Raw genomic sequence first — 17,096 nt, forward strand, 5'->3', positions numbered from 1 at the left:
AAGAGCTGATCTGTGGGAATTCCCAAATCGTGTGTATGAACGTCCCTATCTGACCGCAGCGCCGTTTACAGTCCCCATTTTCCGACCACCCCATGCATACCCATCTGGGCCCTGTAATGTATATTCTATGGAGGATCTTAAGCTGCACCAGCCTCAGACGTGCCAGAATCGCAACCACTCTAGGGGAAGACACTGCCATCTGCCAATCCTCATCATCCACTTCCACCCCATCCTGTATCCATTTCTCTCGCAGTGATTGAAGGGGATCAGCCATATGAGTAATTAACTTCGTGTAGATCAAGGAAATAGTTTTATCAGGAATGTGACCTTCTAAAATCCTATCCTCCATCGGGGAGGCTTCCAGGGGGACAACCCCCTTCGATAAAAAGGACTGGAGTGAGTGCCGGACCTGCAAGTAGCGGAAGTGTTCAGTATCTTTCAGGTCAAATTCCATCTGGAGCGAATTACATTTTTTGATACCTCCACCCCCCCAAACATCTTTTATATACGTGATGCCAATGAGATCACATTTGTCAAACCCCTTCGATCTCCACAAATCACCCAGTGTCTCTGAGTCCCAAAGTGGGGTGGCCCATGTCAGTTGTTGCCTCCATCCGAGAGAGTTAGTAGCGTCATGCCAAACTTGAACGGAAAGTGTACCTCTTTGGCCGGGAGTACAATGCTCTATTGTAGTTACCTCCTGGGAGAAGCCACTTGCCCATGGCATAACCGGGGTCGTCTGTACGGCCATACGTGCTATGATTGATGGCTGCCAAATGGGCTGCTTAATAGTACTTTTTGATATCCAGGAGGCCGATGCCTCCATTTTACCAATTTAGCGTCAATTTATTGAGGGCAATTCGAGGTTTGCTGTCCCACAGTAGGTTCCTCTGAAGGCCTTCAATCTCCTTAAAATAACGCGCTGGAACCGAGTCAAGAGTATTCTGTAGGGTGTAAAGGAATCTAGGCAAGGATATCATTTTGAACAGGGCGGCCCTACCTAAGAGCAAAAGGGGGAGTGACTTCCAATTGGCTATGTCATGTTTAAGCATACGGAGGGGGGGGGCAGAAGGTTTTGCAGATAACGAGTCAATGGATCTAGTGAGATAAAAATTCCCAAATATTTAATTGGATTGGGCAGTGTCCGGGAGGGACGGGTGTGTTTCCTCTCAGAACAAACAAAAGGGATTGACATCAGTTGATGGTGAACCCAGAGTATCTGCCGAACACTGTAAGAATATCTAACACCACTATGAGTGACTTTTGGGGGAGGCCAAATATAGCAGTATATCGTCGTCATAGAGTGAAATGGGTTCATCCCAGTCAGGTGACCACTTCTGTCCTCGTATCATTGGGTCTCAGTGGATCCAGGCTGCAAGGGGCTCCAGAGCCAGGGCAAAAAGGAGAGGTGAATGCGGGAAAACCTTGGCGGGTCCCCCGACTAAGCCGGAACACAGCTGACAATTCATTATTCACCACCACCTGAGCTAAGGGTTCGTTATACAAGAGACGTACCCATTTGATGTAAGCCGGGCCAAATCCCATCTTTGCTGAAACCGTCCAGAGGTAGGACCATTCGATGGTATCAAACGCCATTGTCGCGTCTAGAGACACGATCACTGCCAGCTCTAGTAGGGTATGCATTCTATCTATCGCTGCTGAGGAAGTTCAAGGCCCTCCTCCACTTGCAGGCTACCACATGCGCCTCATCCCTGGTGGCCAGTGGTAGGCCGTAGGTTTGCTCATCTTCTGCTTTATGTTTTTATTGTATTGCCTGTATTTCTTATTGTTGTGTCTGTGACTGCTGTTGTCTGTCTTCCCCCGCTGCCTGCACGTGGTCTGTGCCCATTTTCTCCTTCTGTTCCCCTCGCTGTCCCCGTGTCTCTCTGCCCATTTTTCCTTCTGTTCCCCTCGCTGCCCCCGTGCCTCTCTGCCCGTTTGCCTTCCGTTTCTTAGCTTCCACTGTATTCCTGTGCCCTCTTGCCTTCTTTCCACTTGTTTCACCCTTGATTTGTGTGCCCTTTTCCCTTCTGTGCCACTCATTTCTCCCTGTATATCTGTGCTCTTTTTGCCTGCTGTGCCACTCGTTTCCCCCTCGATTTTGTGCCATTTTGCCTACTATGCCACTCATTTCCCCCTGTATTGTGTGCCCTTTTTGCCTTCTGTGCCATTTGTTACCCTCTATTTTTTGTGCCCTTTTGCCCTCTGGTCCCTTCTTCGTCCCTCACCTCCTCCGCTGCTGCGTCCCCTTCCGCCCCGCCCCCTGACTGCCCATTCGCTGCCTCGCCTCCAAACTCCCAGCTGCTCCTCCCTTCCACCTCTCCATATATGCTGGCTGCTGCGGGGCTGTGCCGCTGGCGTGCCCCAGGCGTGCCTGAGGCAAGCCCTCTGCACCCGTCCGCGTCTGGACTGCGCCCAGTACCAGAACCCCTGGAACCCGCTCCCGCCACGACAACTGCCGCAGCTATGATGCTAGCACACTCCACGCTCTCAACCCCGGACGGTCCCACACCTCTTCAAGGCCGCCCCGAAACGTACACACGGTCCCTTCATCTGCCGGAACGCAGCTACACCAGCTTCAGAGCTGACGAACCACCCTCCAAAAAAAACCTCACCCACCTGTGATGCATACTACAGAACACCCGCTCCGCACGCAAACACGCCGTCTAGCTCTGGGACCTGCTCGACACAACATCCCCGGACATCGCCTTCCTGCAGAGACGTGGTGAACGACTCCTCCGCACCTGACATTGTCATAGCCATCCCCGACGGCTACAAGATCACCCGCAGAGACCGCACCAACGGAATCGGAGGAGGAATCACCATCGTCCACAAGAACAGCATCAGGGTCTCGACTAGCACCGACGACACTCTCAGCACCATCAAACACATGCCCTTCCAGATCCACACAGACCCCCAACTCCACCCTCCGAGGCACCCTCGTCTACCGACCCCCCTGGACCCCACCCCTAGTTCAGCGACTCCATCACTGACTTCATCAGCACGCACGCCCTGACCTCCTCCGACTACATCCTCCTTGGAGACCTGAACTTTCACCTTGAGAACAACAACGACAGCAACTCCACAACCCTGATCAACAACCTCGCCAACCTCGGACAGAGGCAACTCGTCACAATACCCACCCACTCCACCGGCCACACGCTTGACCCAGTCTTCTTCTCAAGCCTGCACGTCTCCATCAGCCACACCACCGAACTCCTCTAGACCGACCAACACTGCATCCACTTCACCTTCCAGAAACCCACCACACACCACCACAACCAACAGATCCCCCAACGCTGCTGGAGCAAAATCACCGAAGACCAATTACATGCAAACCTTGCTCTCAGCTCACCCACCGAACCCTCCAACGCCGACGACGCTGCCCACAGCCTCAGATGCTGGATCGAGGACTGCACCAACACCCTCGCCCCACTGAAGAAACCCCTCTACAGAGACACCAGCAAGAGGGACAGCTGGTTCACCCCAGAACTCCTAGCCTCCAATCAAGCCTGTCAGAAACTAGAGAAGAAATGGCACAGCGAACAAACTCCTGACAACCGTGCAGCACGCAAGGACGCCATCTGCAACCACCACGACCTCATCAGGGCTGCCAAGAGGACCTCGTTCAAAGACCGCCTCAACAACAATGCACACAATAGCAAGGGCTCTTCAACATTGTGAAGGAACTCTCCAACCCCAGCTCCAACACCAACGACACCCCGCCATCGCAAGTCCTGTGCGACTCCTTCGCCACCTTCTTCCACCGCGAGATAGCAGACATCCATGACAGCTTCAACACCCAGAAAGCTCCAACAGACAGCAGCACAACAGACCCTCTGCACCCCATCGACCACGACCCCCTGCTTGCCTGGGCCAGCGTGAGCGTCGATGACACCATCAAGACCATGAGCACAATCCACTCCGGCTCTCCGTCAGACCCATTCCCACACCACGTCTTCAACAAAGCAAGCAGCTCCATCGCACCCCACCTGCGCAATGTCATCAATCTCTCCTTCAAGACCGAAACCTTCTCAGAGAGCTGGAAACACGCAGAGAACAACGCCCACTCAAAAAACCTAAGGCAGACCCAAGAGACCTCAAGAACTTCCGGCCCATCTCTCTGCTCCCCTTCCTGGCCAAGGCCATCGACAAAATCATCAACAGACCGCTGACCCGATACCTCAAAGTAAACAGAATCCGGGACCCTTCCCAGTCAGGGTTCTGCAGCAACCACAGCACCGAGACTGCCCTGATCGTCGCCACCGACGACATCAGGACCCTGCTGGACAATGGTGAGACCACAGCACTCCTCCTCCTAGACCTCTTCTCCGCCTTCGACACCGTCTGCCACCGCACACTACGCGCACGCCTTCACGCCACAGGATTCTGAGACAAGACTCTGGAATGGACCACCTCCTTCCTCTCCGGCCGAACCCAAAGCGTCCGCCTCCCCCATTCCATTCTAAAGCCTTGGAGATCATCTGCAGCGTACCCAAGGGATCCTCCCTCAGCCAGACAATGTTCAACATTTACATGGCCCCGCTCGCACACATCGCTCGACAGCACAACCTCAAAATAATCTCCTACGCCGACGACACTCCACTGATCCTCTCCCTCACCAAGGACCCCATCACCGCCAAAGCCAACCTCCACGAAGGAATGAAGGCCCTCGCCGACTGGATGAAGACCAGCCGTCTGAAGCTGAACTCAGACAAGACGGAGGTCCTCATCCTTGGCTCCAACACTTCAGCCTTGGATGACTCCTAGTGGCCAACGGCACTGGGAGCAGCCTCGACACCCACCGACCATGCACGCAACCTGGGAATCATCCTCGACTCAACGCGCTCAATGACCAAGCAAGTCAAGGCCGTCTCCTCCTCCTCCTTCTTCAACACCCTCTGCATGCTCCGCAAGGTCTATAGATGGATCCCGACAGATACAAGAAAGACAGTCACCCAGGCCCTCGTCAGCAGCAGACTCGACTACGGAAACGCTCTCTACGCAGGAGCCCCGAACCAGCTCATCAAACGACTACAACACATCCAAAACGCCTTGGCACGACTGATCCACGATGTACCATTCCACGGCCACATCACCCCCCACCTAAGAAACCTACACTGGCTCCCCGTCAACAAAAGGATATCCTTCAAGCTCCTCATCCACGCACACAAGGCACTCCACAAGACCGGCCCAGCCTACCTCAAAAGACGGCTCTCCTTCTACATCACCAACCACCAGCTACGCTACGCCGACCTCTCACTCACCACTGTCCTGCGCATCTGAAGAACAACCACCGGCGGGAGATCCTTCTCATACCTCGCCGCCAAGACATGGAACACCCTCCCACTAAGCCTACGACAGACCCAAGACCTGCTGACCTACAGGAGGATGCTCAAGACCTGGCTGTTCGATCAGTAGCGCCCCCCCCCCACCCCAGCACCTTGAGCCCCTGCCGGGTATGTAGTGCACTTTACAAATGACTGATTGATTGATTGATTGAAGGGATATTGTCCGATAAGAGGCACAGTCTGTTTTGGGTTTCCCTTCTTTATGAATGGTTACTATGGTGGCTATTCTCTGGTCCCTGGGCAATGTTCCCACCTCCACAGATTCCTCAAACATAGATTTCAGGTAAGGGGAGAGTTTATCAGGTCGCAATTTGTATAACTCAATGGGGAGTCTGTTCACGCCTAGGGCTTTCCCTGAGTTTAAGGAAGGGATTGCTTGCGCTATCTCATCTGTTGTCAATTTGCTGTCCAGAAATTCACGGTGCTCCAAGGAGAGCGAAGGAGCTTAATGTCTTGCAACAATCCCTGAGAGTCTACCTCGGTGTACGAGGTTACCATTGTATAAACAGTCCGGAAATGACTAGCGAATTTGTCAACTATCTCCTGCGAATCTGTGACAGAGATTTCTCCCTCCACTCTGAGTTCCGGGACCAGTCTGCTCGCCCACTCCCGTCTGTCCAGCCACGCAATGAGTTTCCCTGATTTATCCCCCAGTTCGTAGATTCTACCAAGTCACTCCCTACCCAGAGTTTTGGCCCAGTCAGTAACTAAAGCCTAGGCATGGGTGGATTTTGCGGATTGGCAATCCGCGAATTTGCGGATTTGTGAATTTGCGGATTGCAAAAATCCGCAAAATCCGCGAATTCTCGCGGATTTTGCAGATTTTTTTTGTGTTCGCACGGGTTTCTGCAAGTTCGCGAGGGTTTTGTACAATTTCGCAAATTGCAAAATTGTACAAAACCCTCGCGAACTTGCAGAAACCCGTGCGAACACAATGTGCCCAGCCTACTCATGTAACAGACATGCCGGCTGTGTGTGCGCCCTGGAAAGCCCACGGGTGGGGGGTGCACAGCACTTGCATCACCCTCTCTCTGCCTGCCATTGCGCGCATTGAAGCCCGTACATGCCAGTAACCCGATTCAAGGCCCCATTCTCCCGATTTTTTTTTTTAAATCTCCCACTTTGCTCTTCTGAAATGTTGGCATGTATGATGTAACTATTTTACAATGGCGCCAGCAAGCTGCCAGCGCCGTTGTAAAATAGTTACAAAGTTAGCTTGCACAGGAAGCACTTAGATAAAATAAAGCAGCACCTGCTTCGTTTTATCTAGTGGTTCCTGTGCAAGCTAACTTTGTAACTATTTTACAACGGCGCTGGCAGCTTGCTGGCGCCATTGTAAAATAGTTACATGAGTGGGGGTTCAACTTTTGAACCCGTTACGTCCGCGGATTTTTTTTTTGCGGATTTTGCGGGAAATCCTCAAAATTTGCGGATTGCGGATTTCCCCAAAATCCGCGAAATCCGCGGGCGTAACAGATTTCCCGCTCATGCCTACTAAAGCCTTATAACCATGCTGTTTCAGGCTTAGGAGATGTAGCTTCTCTGGTGTCACCCCAGATTCCAGCTCTCTTTCTAAACTATAGATTTCAGCCTCGATGTTCAAAACCTCTTTCTGTTTTTCTTTTTTGCTCCCAGAGATTAATCATAGAGCTTGACCACCAATCACAGTCTTGAATGCTTTCCATAGGGACTGGGATGAAGAGACGGACCCTACATTATCGGAGAAATAAACGTCCATGGCTTCAATAAGATTCCTAAGAATTTTCAGGTTACGTAGGTGCCAAGGATTGATTGGGACCAAGCTCCCTACTTTGCGCTGGTAAAGGACCATGTGGACCCATAACAGTGAGTGATTGGAGATACCCCTAGCTAGGTGTCTTATCTCGGTTACCTAAGTGATTTGTGCAGCTGGCAAAAGTAATCTAAGCGAGAAAGACTGTTGTGCGCCCCAGAATGAAAGGTGTGCTGAATCTGGGCTGGGTGATAAGTTCTCCACCCATCCAGCAGGCCCATGGCTTCAAGAAAGTCAGGCAACCAACAGGAAGAGGACCCCAGTTCCCGCGGGGTGTATTGGTCCAGTGACCCCGAGACCACTGCATTAAAGTCCCCCCCGAAGACCAAGAGGCCGTCCGAAATGGAAAGGAGGACCTTTTCCAGGTCCGCAAAAGTAGCACCCTGAAGGCCAGGAGGAACATAAATGGACATGAAGGAGATGAGATGGCCGTCCCACATTCCCAAAATGCCCACATATTTGCCTCGGTCATCCGCCCACATGGAACTTATAGCAAGGGGAAGGGTGTTTTTCACCATGATACCCACACTCCTGGAGCGGGAGGTAAACCCAGCATGTGCTACCATTTTATAGCCCCCTCTGTGCATAGCTCCACACTGATGCAAAAATTACAACAAGAAATTAACTAAATGTCCCTCTCCCAACAACCCCCCCACCCCGCTGCCCTTCACTCTGGGCGTGAAACTGCCCATTACGAACTTGCAGAGTCCCTGTCGCCCCAGCAAAAAACTAAAAGTAGAAGAAAATAGAGGTGTATTACGCCGTTCCGTTCCCCCCTTTAAGACAAATTATGAAACCCCAAGGGAAAGCCACACCTCAAAGTCTTTAGTCTCAAATAGCCATGAAAAATTCCTCTCCGGTCACCGACAGAATGTCACTCAGTACCTGGCTCAACCCAGAACGGGCCGAGAATGTCTAGATGCACACCAACCCACTGCCATGGTTTCTCCTCCGGTGGGTTGCAACAACTCCTCATCACCTGAGTGACGGTCGTGTGGGCTCCGGGCCTTCCTGCTTTCCATCCAGTCCGCCGCCTCTTCAGGGTCTTCAAAGAACCAGGTTTACCCCTCTGCCTCTATCCAAAGACACGCCGGAAACAACATGGAGTACTTCAGACCTTTTGTCCCTGAGTTCCTTCTTCACTGCCAGGAAAGATTGCCTCAACACTCTAGCCAGCATAGGGCACGGACGGGCTCCTGGCTTTGGGCGCCCCCTGGTAACACTGTGGGCACTTTCAATAACAAAGAACTTGCTAAGACCTTTGGGCTGGAGGTGTTGCAGGATAAGGGCTTTGTTAAAAAGGTCAGGGACTGCCCCTCCGCCCGTTCCCGAAACCTCAAAATGCGCAGAATATTGCGGCAGAGGTACCGCTCATATTCCGCACGCTTTCGCTTGGTAAATTTGCAAAAGAACTGTAGGTCAGAGACTTCTCCCTGAAGCTGTGCAACGTCATCCGTCAAGCTGGTTGTAGCGGCTTTCACCTGCTTTACTTTCTCGTTGAGTTTGGTGAGATCTGCTCTGATTAAGTTTAAGTCAATAGCAAAAGTGTTCATTTTGTGTTCAAGAGAGGATTTGACACTTGTGATAGCTTCCATGACATCTTTGAGGGAGAGTTACTGGTCCTCGTCTCCCTGGTCCCCCAGGGATGCACCTCTAGACTGGCAGCTCTGCATCATGTCCTTGGGCAGAGTGTAACGATCCAGTTTGTTGGACTGCTCGGTTTAGTCCCCCTCGAGCCTGAGGGCTTATTGCTGTCCATATTGGCTGTGTCTCACCTCACCGGTCACCCACTAGTTCTCGGGTCTCGACTCCAATCGGGCAGATGTGGAGGGGAACAGTCGCCCCGACAGGCAGGTGAAGCTTGCCTTGGGGGTGACCGGTCGGTGAATGAAGGACGATGGGGGTGTGGGGTGGTAATCGTGAGGTGTGTCTAGGTGTCCCTCAAGCACCCACTTCCCGGTACGGCAGATGGCGCTGGGTCAATGGCGAAAAACGCATATAAAGTTGGGAATGTATACCAACTTCGAGTTGCAGGCAGAGCAGGACACTTGTTAGCACCAAAGTCGGGGCAGACCGGCACAGTTAATATCGCCACACCCCTGGCCAGATAACTGGACTGCACCAAAGGGGTCTTGAGTTTTGAGAGCAAGACTGCTGATACCAACAAAAAAAAACTACTGGGGAACTCAGAACTGTTAAGGTTACAGTTAAGGTTGCCCGATGCCAAAGAATGGTTTTGTTCCCTTCGCCATGCTCCTATTTTACCTGCACGAGTGGGCGGGGACACAGTTCACCTTTCTAAAAGGCGATGCGTGATTGGGGGTGCCTGTGAGAGCCCAGGCCCAATCAGGCAACTCCTAGGAAGAAAAACAACCTTCAGAAGAACGTTTTAAACGAAAGTGGCCATTTACTACTAGCCTTCGAGACGTCACTGCCAGGGTCAGGCGTACGTTTGGGTGGGCCAGGCCCATGTTTGGGTGGGCCTGGCCTACCCAGCCCACCCTCTAGAACCAGGCCTGCCACCAACATTCTGAGTAGTTTGGTGGGAGGCAAGCTTCCTGCTTTATGCGCAGCTTCTTCTCCTCCAGACCACTCTGTACCATGTACAGCATCAGCACCTGTCCTACTGGCGGCATCTGCAAAGTTAACACCGTAATTGGCCCCAAAGATCCAGGGGCCCAGTTGGAATGTAAATGTGTGTCAGAGTGATTGGCCTATGCATGTCCGCATTGATGGGCCTGTGCATACCTGCAGCTGGCCTGATTTGATTGGCCTGTGCATAGCTACAAACGCACAGTGATCAGCCCGTGCTTGTCTCCAACAGCTGGCCTGTGCAGAGGTAAACATGTTGACAACCTGTGCAGCTGGAGGAGGCTGCGCCAGAGACAGTCACTGAGGGCCCTAAGTCCTGCGACTGATGCTGAGGACCGCAAGTGCTGTGAATATTAGTTTTCACGTGAATCTATACAAAATATCGTACACTGTGCCGTGTTGTGTGATCCCATTCAGAATATTACATAAGGTTTCACGTGAATCTATACAGAATATCACTGTGTTTATCATGTGACACCGTTCAGAATATCACAGATTGTGAGGCATGTGACCTGATGCAGAATATCACAGCCTACATTGTGATCTGACCTCATTCAGATTTGAATATTGCCATGCGTCTCCATTTTGTATATCACAAACTGTGCCTTGATGTGTGACCTCATTCAAAATATCATGGGCTGTGTGTGTTGAGGTGTAGACTCAGCTCTCAATGCCTCTTCAGGTGGGATATTTGCACGTTTAACTAAACTTGACTTTTTAAAATATGTATTACTTCTAAACTGCATTCTGAAACCTGAAATCTATCATTGAAACTCATGTCCTTCTTTTGTTTTTCAGGATGTCAGAAGCACCCTGGACAGGTAAGGCTGGTTTATTGTCCTCCTCTCAGTGTGTATGGAGCAGGTCTGGCTGCAGGGTGGAAATGTCAGTACTGAACTCACACAAACCCACTCTGCTGCCAGAGCAAAAGTACCTCATACAATTATTGTATGTACAACACCTCGTAGCTACTCTCCCGTCTGTAAAAAGCTACAAACAGTGTTGCGGCCCCATCGGCTTCTTCTCAAAACGTCTTTTTATTCTAAAAAAAACTTTAATTGAGTACTCAAGAAAGGCCTTGAGACTTCCATAAACTCCTAATCTTACAGTAACCCCTTCCAATGTTGTTAAAATACCCAGAGTCCCCTGAAACCTTTGTCAGGCCTTTCTATCCTGCCTCCAATGCGGAGGCCTCGCCCCGGGGCTCAGAGACATCATTGGAAGTCACGAAAACCACATCCGCTCCACAGAGACCCGTCCCATCCTTTAATAAGGAAGCTGTGTCCGGCTGTCGAGAGGCCGCTGTCTGTACCTGGTTTAAAGAGTGGAGATAAGGTATTGTGGCTCTGTGCCTGGGAGTGAGCCTTTAGTGAAACAGAAGCAGACATGACTGGGTGTATCTCGGGTAATCAGTAAACATTTGAAACCGCTCATTCCGAGACAAGAATGGTATAGTGGAGGCCCTTTTAATTTAGTTCTTCCACTGAGACAGAAGATGCAACTGCTGACGTACAATAGTGTAAGACATTTCATACCCAGTCCCTATATTTCACTTTTTTCTTTTTAACTTTATTTTTGGTTATACAACGTGTATATATAAACATTCCCCCCTGAATTGACATCAATGAAAAGACTTGCATACAGTTCGATGACCTCATTATGGCACTAAAGGGTACAGGTATCACAGGTCAGGCCGAGTCCCTGAGGAATGAGTGAAGCATACTATAAACAGGAGATGAATATGAACATGAGGAAGCAGCCGAGCTCTACACAATATCCAGATCTAACAGTCCCTCTCCCCCTCCCCCTCCCCATCAGACCCGACCCCTCTGGCGTGAACAGTTCATCACTGGTCCCCTCCGATTCACTCATGGACATCCCCGTAGTACACATGACCCGCCAGGCAAGTAGGTCGTCCTGCAGTTTCTTGTCCCTGCGGGTACGCTGCATATGGGTCTCCTCTGCCAGGGACCACTCCCGAACATCTCTAAGCCATACAGGGACCTCAGGAGCCCTCCGCCCCATCCAGGTAATCGCTACCCTACGTCTCGCCAGGACCAACATAAGCTGCAATAGTTTGTAAGAGAGGTTCCTCTTCCTAGGGCTAGGGACCAGAGCCAGCAGACAGTGGAGCGGGTTCAGGTCTATCCGAAGGCCGGTAGTGCCTATTATACGTACCACCACGTCCGTTCAGAAGCTCCTGACTAATGCGCAGTCCCAGGCCAACTGTAGGAACCCCGCCCCCTCCACCCCACATCTGGGGCAGGTGTCCTCCCTATCCCCTGAAATACGCTTCAAGGAAACCGGAGTCAGATAAGTGCGGTGCATAAAGTTAAAGTGCGTGAGCTTGAACCGTGCATTGCATGATACCTTACGTGTGAGGCTCCCTATACGCTTGCGCTGCCCCTGGTCCAAGGCGGCTCCAAGATCTGTCTCCCAGGCCCCTCATGAGGGCTGGACCGGCGAAGCTGAATCCTGTTGCATGGCTGAATACAGCAAGGAAATCAATCTGCGCCCTCTACCACAGAAAAGAATGATGTTCAGGGTATGGGAGATTGGGGGCGCTTTTGGGAATTGGGGCCAGGCCGCTTTCACCACCTCTTGGAGGACCCGGTAGTGTAGATATTGCCCCCCTCCTAGCCCAAAGGCCTCCTCTGCCTCTTCAAAGGACACGAAGGACTCACCGGGGTAAAGGTCAGCCAAGGTCTCACAGCCTCCCGCCCGCCAGTCCCGAAAGGACATGTGCTCCTCCATGGCGACTATAGGGGCCAGGAACCACACCGGCAGCTCCCTATGGAAGGGGGCTCGTCTCAGTACCCTCTCCACGAACCGTTGCCAAATACTGCCCGTTTGACGTACCACATACGGTAGGACCGCATCGGCTCCCCGTCCCCGCATTAATGCGACCTGTAACGTCCGTTCATTTGCTCTACCGGCCAGAAGTTGCATCTCCCAACTATCCGCGCCCGCGAACCACCGTGCTGCTGGTAGTAGTTGTGCCGCGTAGTAGTACAAATCAAACCTCGGCGCCTCCAGACCACCCTCCTCCCAGCTTTGGACAATGGTGTGTCGAGTAACCCTGCTACGTCGTCCCGCCCAAAGTAGAGACGTGAGCAGTGTGTTAAGTGTGCGGAATACTCATGGGGGAGAGGGCACAACGAGCTCTGGAGGACGTACAGCGTCCTGGGGAGCATCACCATCTTTGCGACGGCTAGTCGTCCCATAAGGGAGGGCGGCAGTGTGTTCCAAAAGGTTACTGACTGTTGTAGGGACATAAGAATCCTATCTACGTTCCGGGCTACCAACTGTGCATCTGTCTGGGCCACCTGAATTCCGAGATACCGGAATGCCTCCTGTTCCCAGTGCAGCCCAAGGCTCGGCAGGTCCGTTAGCGGCCCGAAGATCAAGGACTTCCCACGGTTGATCTTCAGACCCGAAGCATCCATAAATCAGTCTAGTTGCTACAGCAGAATGGGCAGCGATTCCCGCGGGGCCGTTAGATAAAAAAGTGCATCATCCGTGTATAAGGACACCACATTACAAGTGTCACCTACTAGGATACCCCACTTCGCCATTTCCAATCGGACTCGAACTGCCAAAGGCTCTATTGCCAGTGCAAAGAGGAGCGGCGAGAGGGGACACCCCTGTCGCGTCCTCCGTCCCAACCGCCATTCCTCCGACCGTGCCGCACCCAATCTCACCCTGGCACGGGGGCCCCATACAGTATGCGGACCCTACAACAGAAATTGGGGCCCAGCCCCATCACATGGAGGACCTTCAGCAGGTACCCCAGTCAACTGTGTCGAACGCTTTAGCTAGATCGATCGACCCTATGACCATCTGCTCCTCCCTATCTCGAACCTCATGTAGAATGTGATTCAACCTCCGTAGGTTCATGGCAGTGTTGCGCCCCGGGATAAAACCACATTGGTCCGGGTGTACCAGTTGGGCCATATGTGGCGACAGCCGTGCCGCTAAGAGTTTGGTCAAAATCTTCGCGACCGTGTTTATCATGGTGATGGGGCAGTACGCCGCCGGATCACACCTGTCTCCCCCCAGCTTCAGGATCATACAAATTTTGCCCTGGTTCATACTAGGGGGATGGGTTTCACATTCGAAGGCCTCCAGATACACCTGTAGGAGGAGACGGGCAAGGGTATCCCCAAATGCCTGATAGAATTCCGGAGGGAAGCCATCACTCCACTGGGATTTAGCCCTCGGGAGGCTGGCCATTGCCGCCCGCACCTCACTCAGCGTCGATGTTTCATCCAATTCCTCCAGCGCTGCCCTCGGAAGGGTCCAGAGGGTCAATTCCTGCAAATAAGGGAGGTACAAGGTCTCAGTGACCGCGGGGTCCGCAGCATACACTTCTTGCAGGTGGGATTGGAGGACTCGGAGAATGCCCACCTCGGAGTGTACCACGCTTCCCGTAGGTCCCCGTAGGGCCACTATCCTCTCCAGGGTGAATTCACGCCTAAGGATCCAGGCCAACAATCGGCCTGATTTGTCACCTTCCCTGTGGAGACGTTGCCTGTATTGGCCAAGGGTATATTTGTCTAGCCGGTCTAAAATGTCATGTACACAGGACCGGGCCGCCTGTTCCGTCTCCCGATGCAAGTCATCAGAGTACGGCAACGTTTGCTGGTGCAGCAGATTATCCTCTGCCTCATGTAGATCATGGAGAAGCTGCTTCCGGACCCTATAGGTGAGGCCCATACACTCGCCCTGTATCACCGCCTTCAGGGCGTTCCACCTGGTAGAGTAGGTGAGGGCTCCCCCCTCCCAATTCAGATCTAGATAGTTAGTAAGGCCGGTCTGTGCATGATCCCTCCCCTCCCCTCCTGGTCCTGTAAGAGGTCTCCCGGCATCCTCCAGGTCCGAGGGCGGCAGGGCTGCCTCTCCCAACTCAATACGCATGCCACTGGGGAGTGGTCAGACAAGAAACGGGCCTGATGGATAATCGCTAAGGAGATAGATGCATCCATGTTTGCAGCCAAGACCCTGTCCAATCTGCTGTGTGTGTTATGAGTGGGGAAAAACATGTGTACAATTTTTGGGTCGGGTGTCTCAGGCGCCACACATCACTAGCTCCTAAATTCGCCATTACCTCCCTGAGCCGTGTTGTCATTTGCGGCTTTGTGCCTGCGCGGGGTGGTAGCCTATCTAGTTCGGGGTCCAGGACACAATTAAAGTCCCCTAACAGGGGGTCCTTCAGATCCGGAATAAGGACCTCTTGCAGGGTTAGAAAGAATTCGGGGTCGTCTACATTGGGTGCATATGAATTTAACAGTGTAAGATCTCTCCCATCGAGCTTCGCCCGCAGGAGCAGGTACCTGCCGTTGATATCCGCCTCCACATACTGGATGGCAAATGGGACCCCGGGTGCCAACCTCATCCAGGACCCCCCTAGCGTAAGTAGCAAAGGAAGAGTGAAACAGGCCCACCACTTTTTTCCTAGCTTTTGGGCACCCTCATCATCAAGGCACGCAATGGAAACCCCATGTCTACGGAAGAAGGACAGGACTCTATGCCTCTTGACGCATGTGCCCAGCCCCCTCACATTCCAACTTAAAAACTTAAATCCCATGGCCGATCGCGTGGCCCACCCGGGGCTACAGCTCTACTTCCTATCACCCGCCTACCCCGTGCCCGAACTGTAATACATCTGATGCCTGTAACAATTCCCCCAACATCCCCTCCCAAAACCCCAACCACCCCCCTCCCACGAGCAATATTCCTGCAACAACCAAACATGCTGAAATGCCCTTCCCCTGCTGGTGCCATGACGTACACAGCGAACCCATCTACCCAATGTACCAATCACCCCACCAATTAAAGAAAGAAAACCCCTCCCCCCATTCAGCCCCCAGCACTACCAACTAATTCAACAGTCATGTGTGGCTCAGACACATGTGCTGCCAGAGCCCCCACCACGGGCCCACCCCCCCTACAAGGCCAAGTGTGTCCGAATATGGCCCCACAGTGTCCCCTATAGGATGTGACCCTCAGGGCCGGGTCTCAGCCGTAGCCGATGATTCCCCCACCGTCTCAGGGATCGTGTCGACAGTGGGCGGGAGAGCATCCACAGGGGGCGGCAAGGTGTCCGGTACTAGCACCTCGTCCCGCGGTTTATTTGCTCGTGCTCCCGGAAGATCCCCGGACCCCGAGGGTTCCAAGCGGAGGGCTCCATCACCCCCCACCGTGGCTTTTTGCCTCTCCTCACGAGCAGCATCTCTAGTCGAGCGCCGGCGTCTGGATCCACGGTTCCTCGCAGGACGTGTCCCCCACGCACTTCTGGAACTACCACGTTCGCCAGGCGGGAGTGCGTCTCCCCTGATCTCCATCCACTCCACCTCTTCAGGACCATCAAAAAAGTGAGCCTTGCCCTGGGATATGACCTTAAGTTTAGCGGGGTAGAGTAGCATATATTGGAGGATCATTACTACCCAATTGCCTGGTGTGACGGTGATTTTAAATACTTACGGATACACATCGAAAAGGATAGGGATGAACTACTACTGCGTGCCAACTATGGCACTACTATGAACTGCATTACTGACAATATTGGACGTTGGATTACCTTACCACTTTCTATGGCAGGTAGAACATCACTGATCAAAATGGTAATCCTCCCACAACTACTTTACCTTTTTTTGAAAATTCCGTTCTACCCTGGCAGGTCCTTTTTCCAACAGCTCCGTTTAGAGCTCATTAAACTTGTGTGGGGCGGGAAATCCCCGCGTTTAAGGTGGGATTCCCTGACTCTGCCCTATTCTCAGGGCGGTTTTGGTGTGCCGGATTTTGAACTATATTATCAGGCAGCTCAAGCCCATTATACCTATTTCTGGGTGCATCAACCTAGATATATGCCTCAACTTGCAGCTGAGCACTGGCTAGCCCATCCCATCCCAATTGAAGGCGCACTTTACGCTGTGGTACCCGGCAGGGATAAAATGCCCACAACAGTACTAAGCACGGTTACCGCATGGTCCCGGCTGGCTGCGTGACTTGAAGTGGAGTTGGTCTATGCCCTGTTACTGCCACTGGCCTACCACCCAGACATTCCCCTATTGCAGGAGGCGGGATTCCGCAGATTGCTCCACAGGATTCACGTGGTAACCTGGGGGGACCTCTATCACAATGGTACATTTCGCTCCATGGAAACTTTGTATGAAGGTAAACAACCAACCCCACTTGACAATTTTTTGTACATCAGGCTCCGTCAAGGACTTAAAGCACTCACACCCGACTTTCCAAATGAACCTCTGGCCTTAGTTCCTTTACAGCTTATACTCCAAAATGATAACCCTAGCAAGCTGGTATCGACAATATATCGGACAGTGCACACACACATAGATTAT

General features: G+C 52.3%; 1 protein-coding gene across 1 annotated transcript in view; it reads left to right on the forward strand.

Annotated features, from left to right (window-relative positions):
- Window positions 1-17,096, forward strand: part of LOC144827032 (E3 ubiquitin-protein ligase TRIM39-like) — a 230,620-nt gene that overhangs the window by 83,839 nt on the left and 129,685 nt on the right. Inside the window, exon 4 of the mRNA XM_078685498.1 lies at window positions 10,534-10,556. Within this exon, the coding sequence (XP_078541624.1) occupies window positions 10,534-10,556 (23 nt within the window). The remainder of the gene's footprint in view (window positions 1-10,533; window positions 10,557-17,096) is intronic.

This window comes from Lissotriton helveticus, chromosome 4_1, assembly GCF_964261635.1.
Source record: "Lissotriton helveticus chromosome 4_1, aLisHel1.1, whole genome shotgun sequence".
NCBI lineage: Eukaryota > Metazoa > Chordata > Amphibia > Caudata > Salamandridae > Lissotriton > Lissotriton helveticus.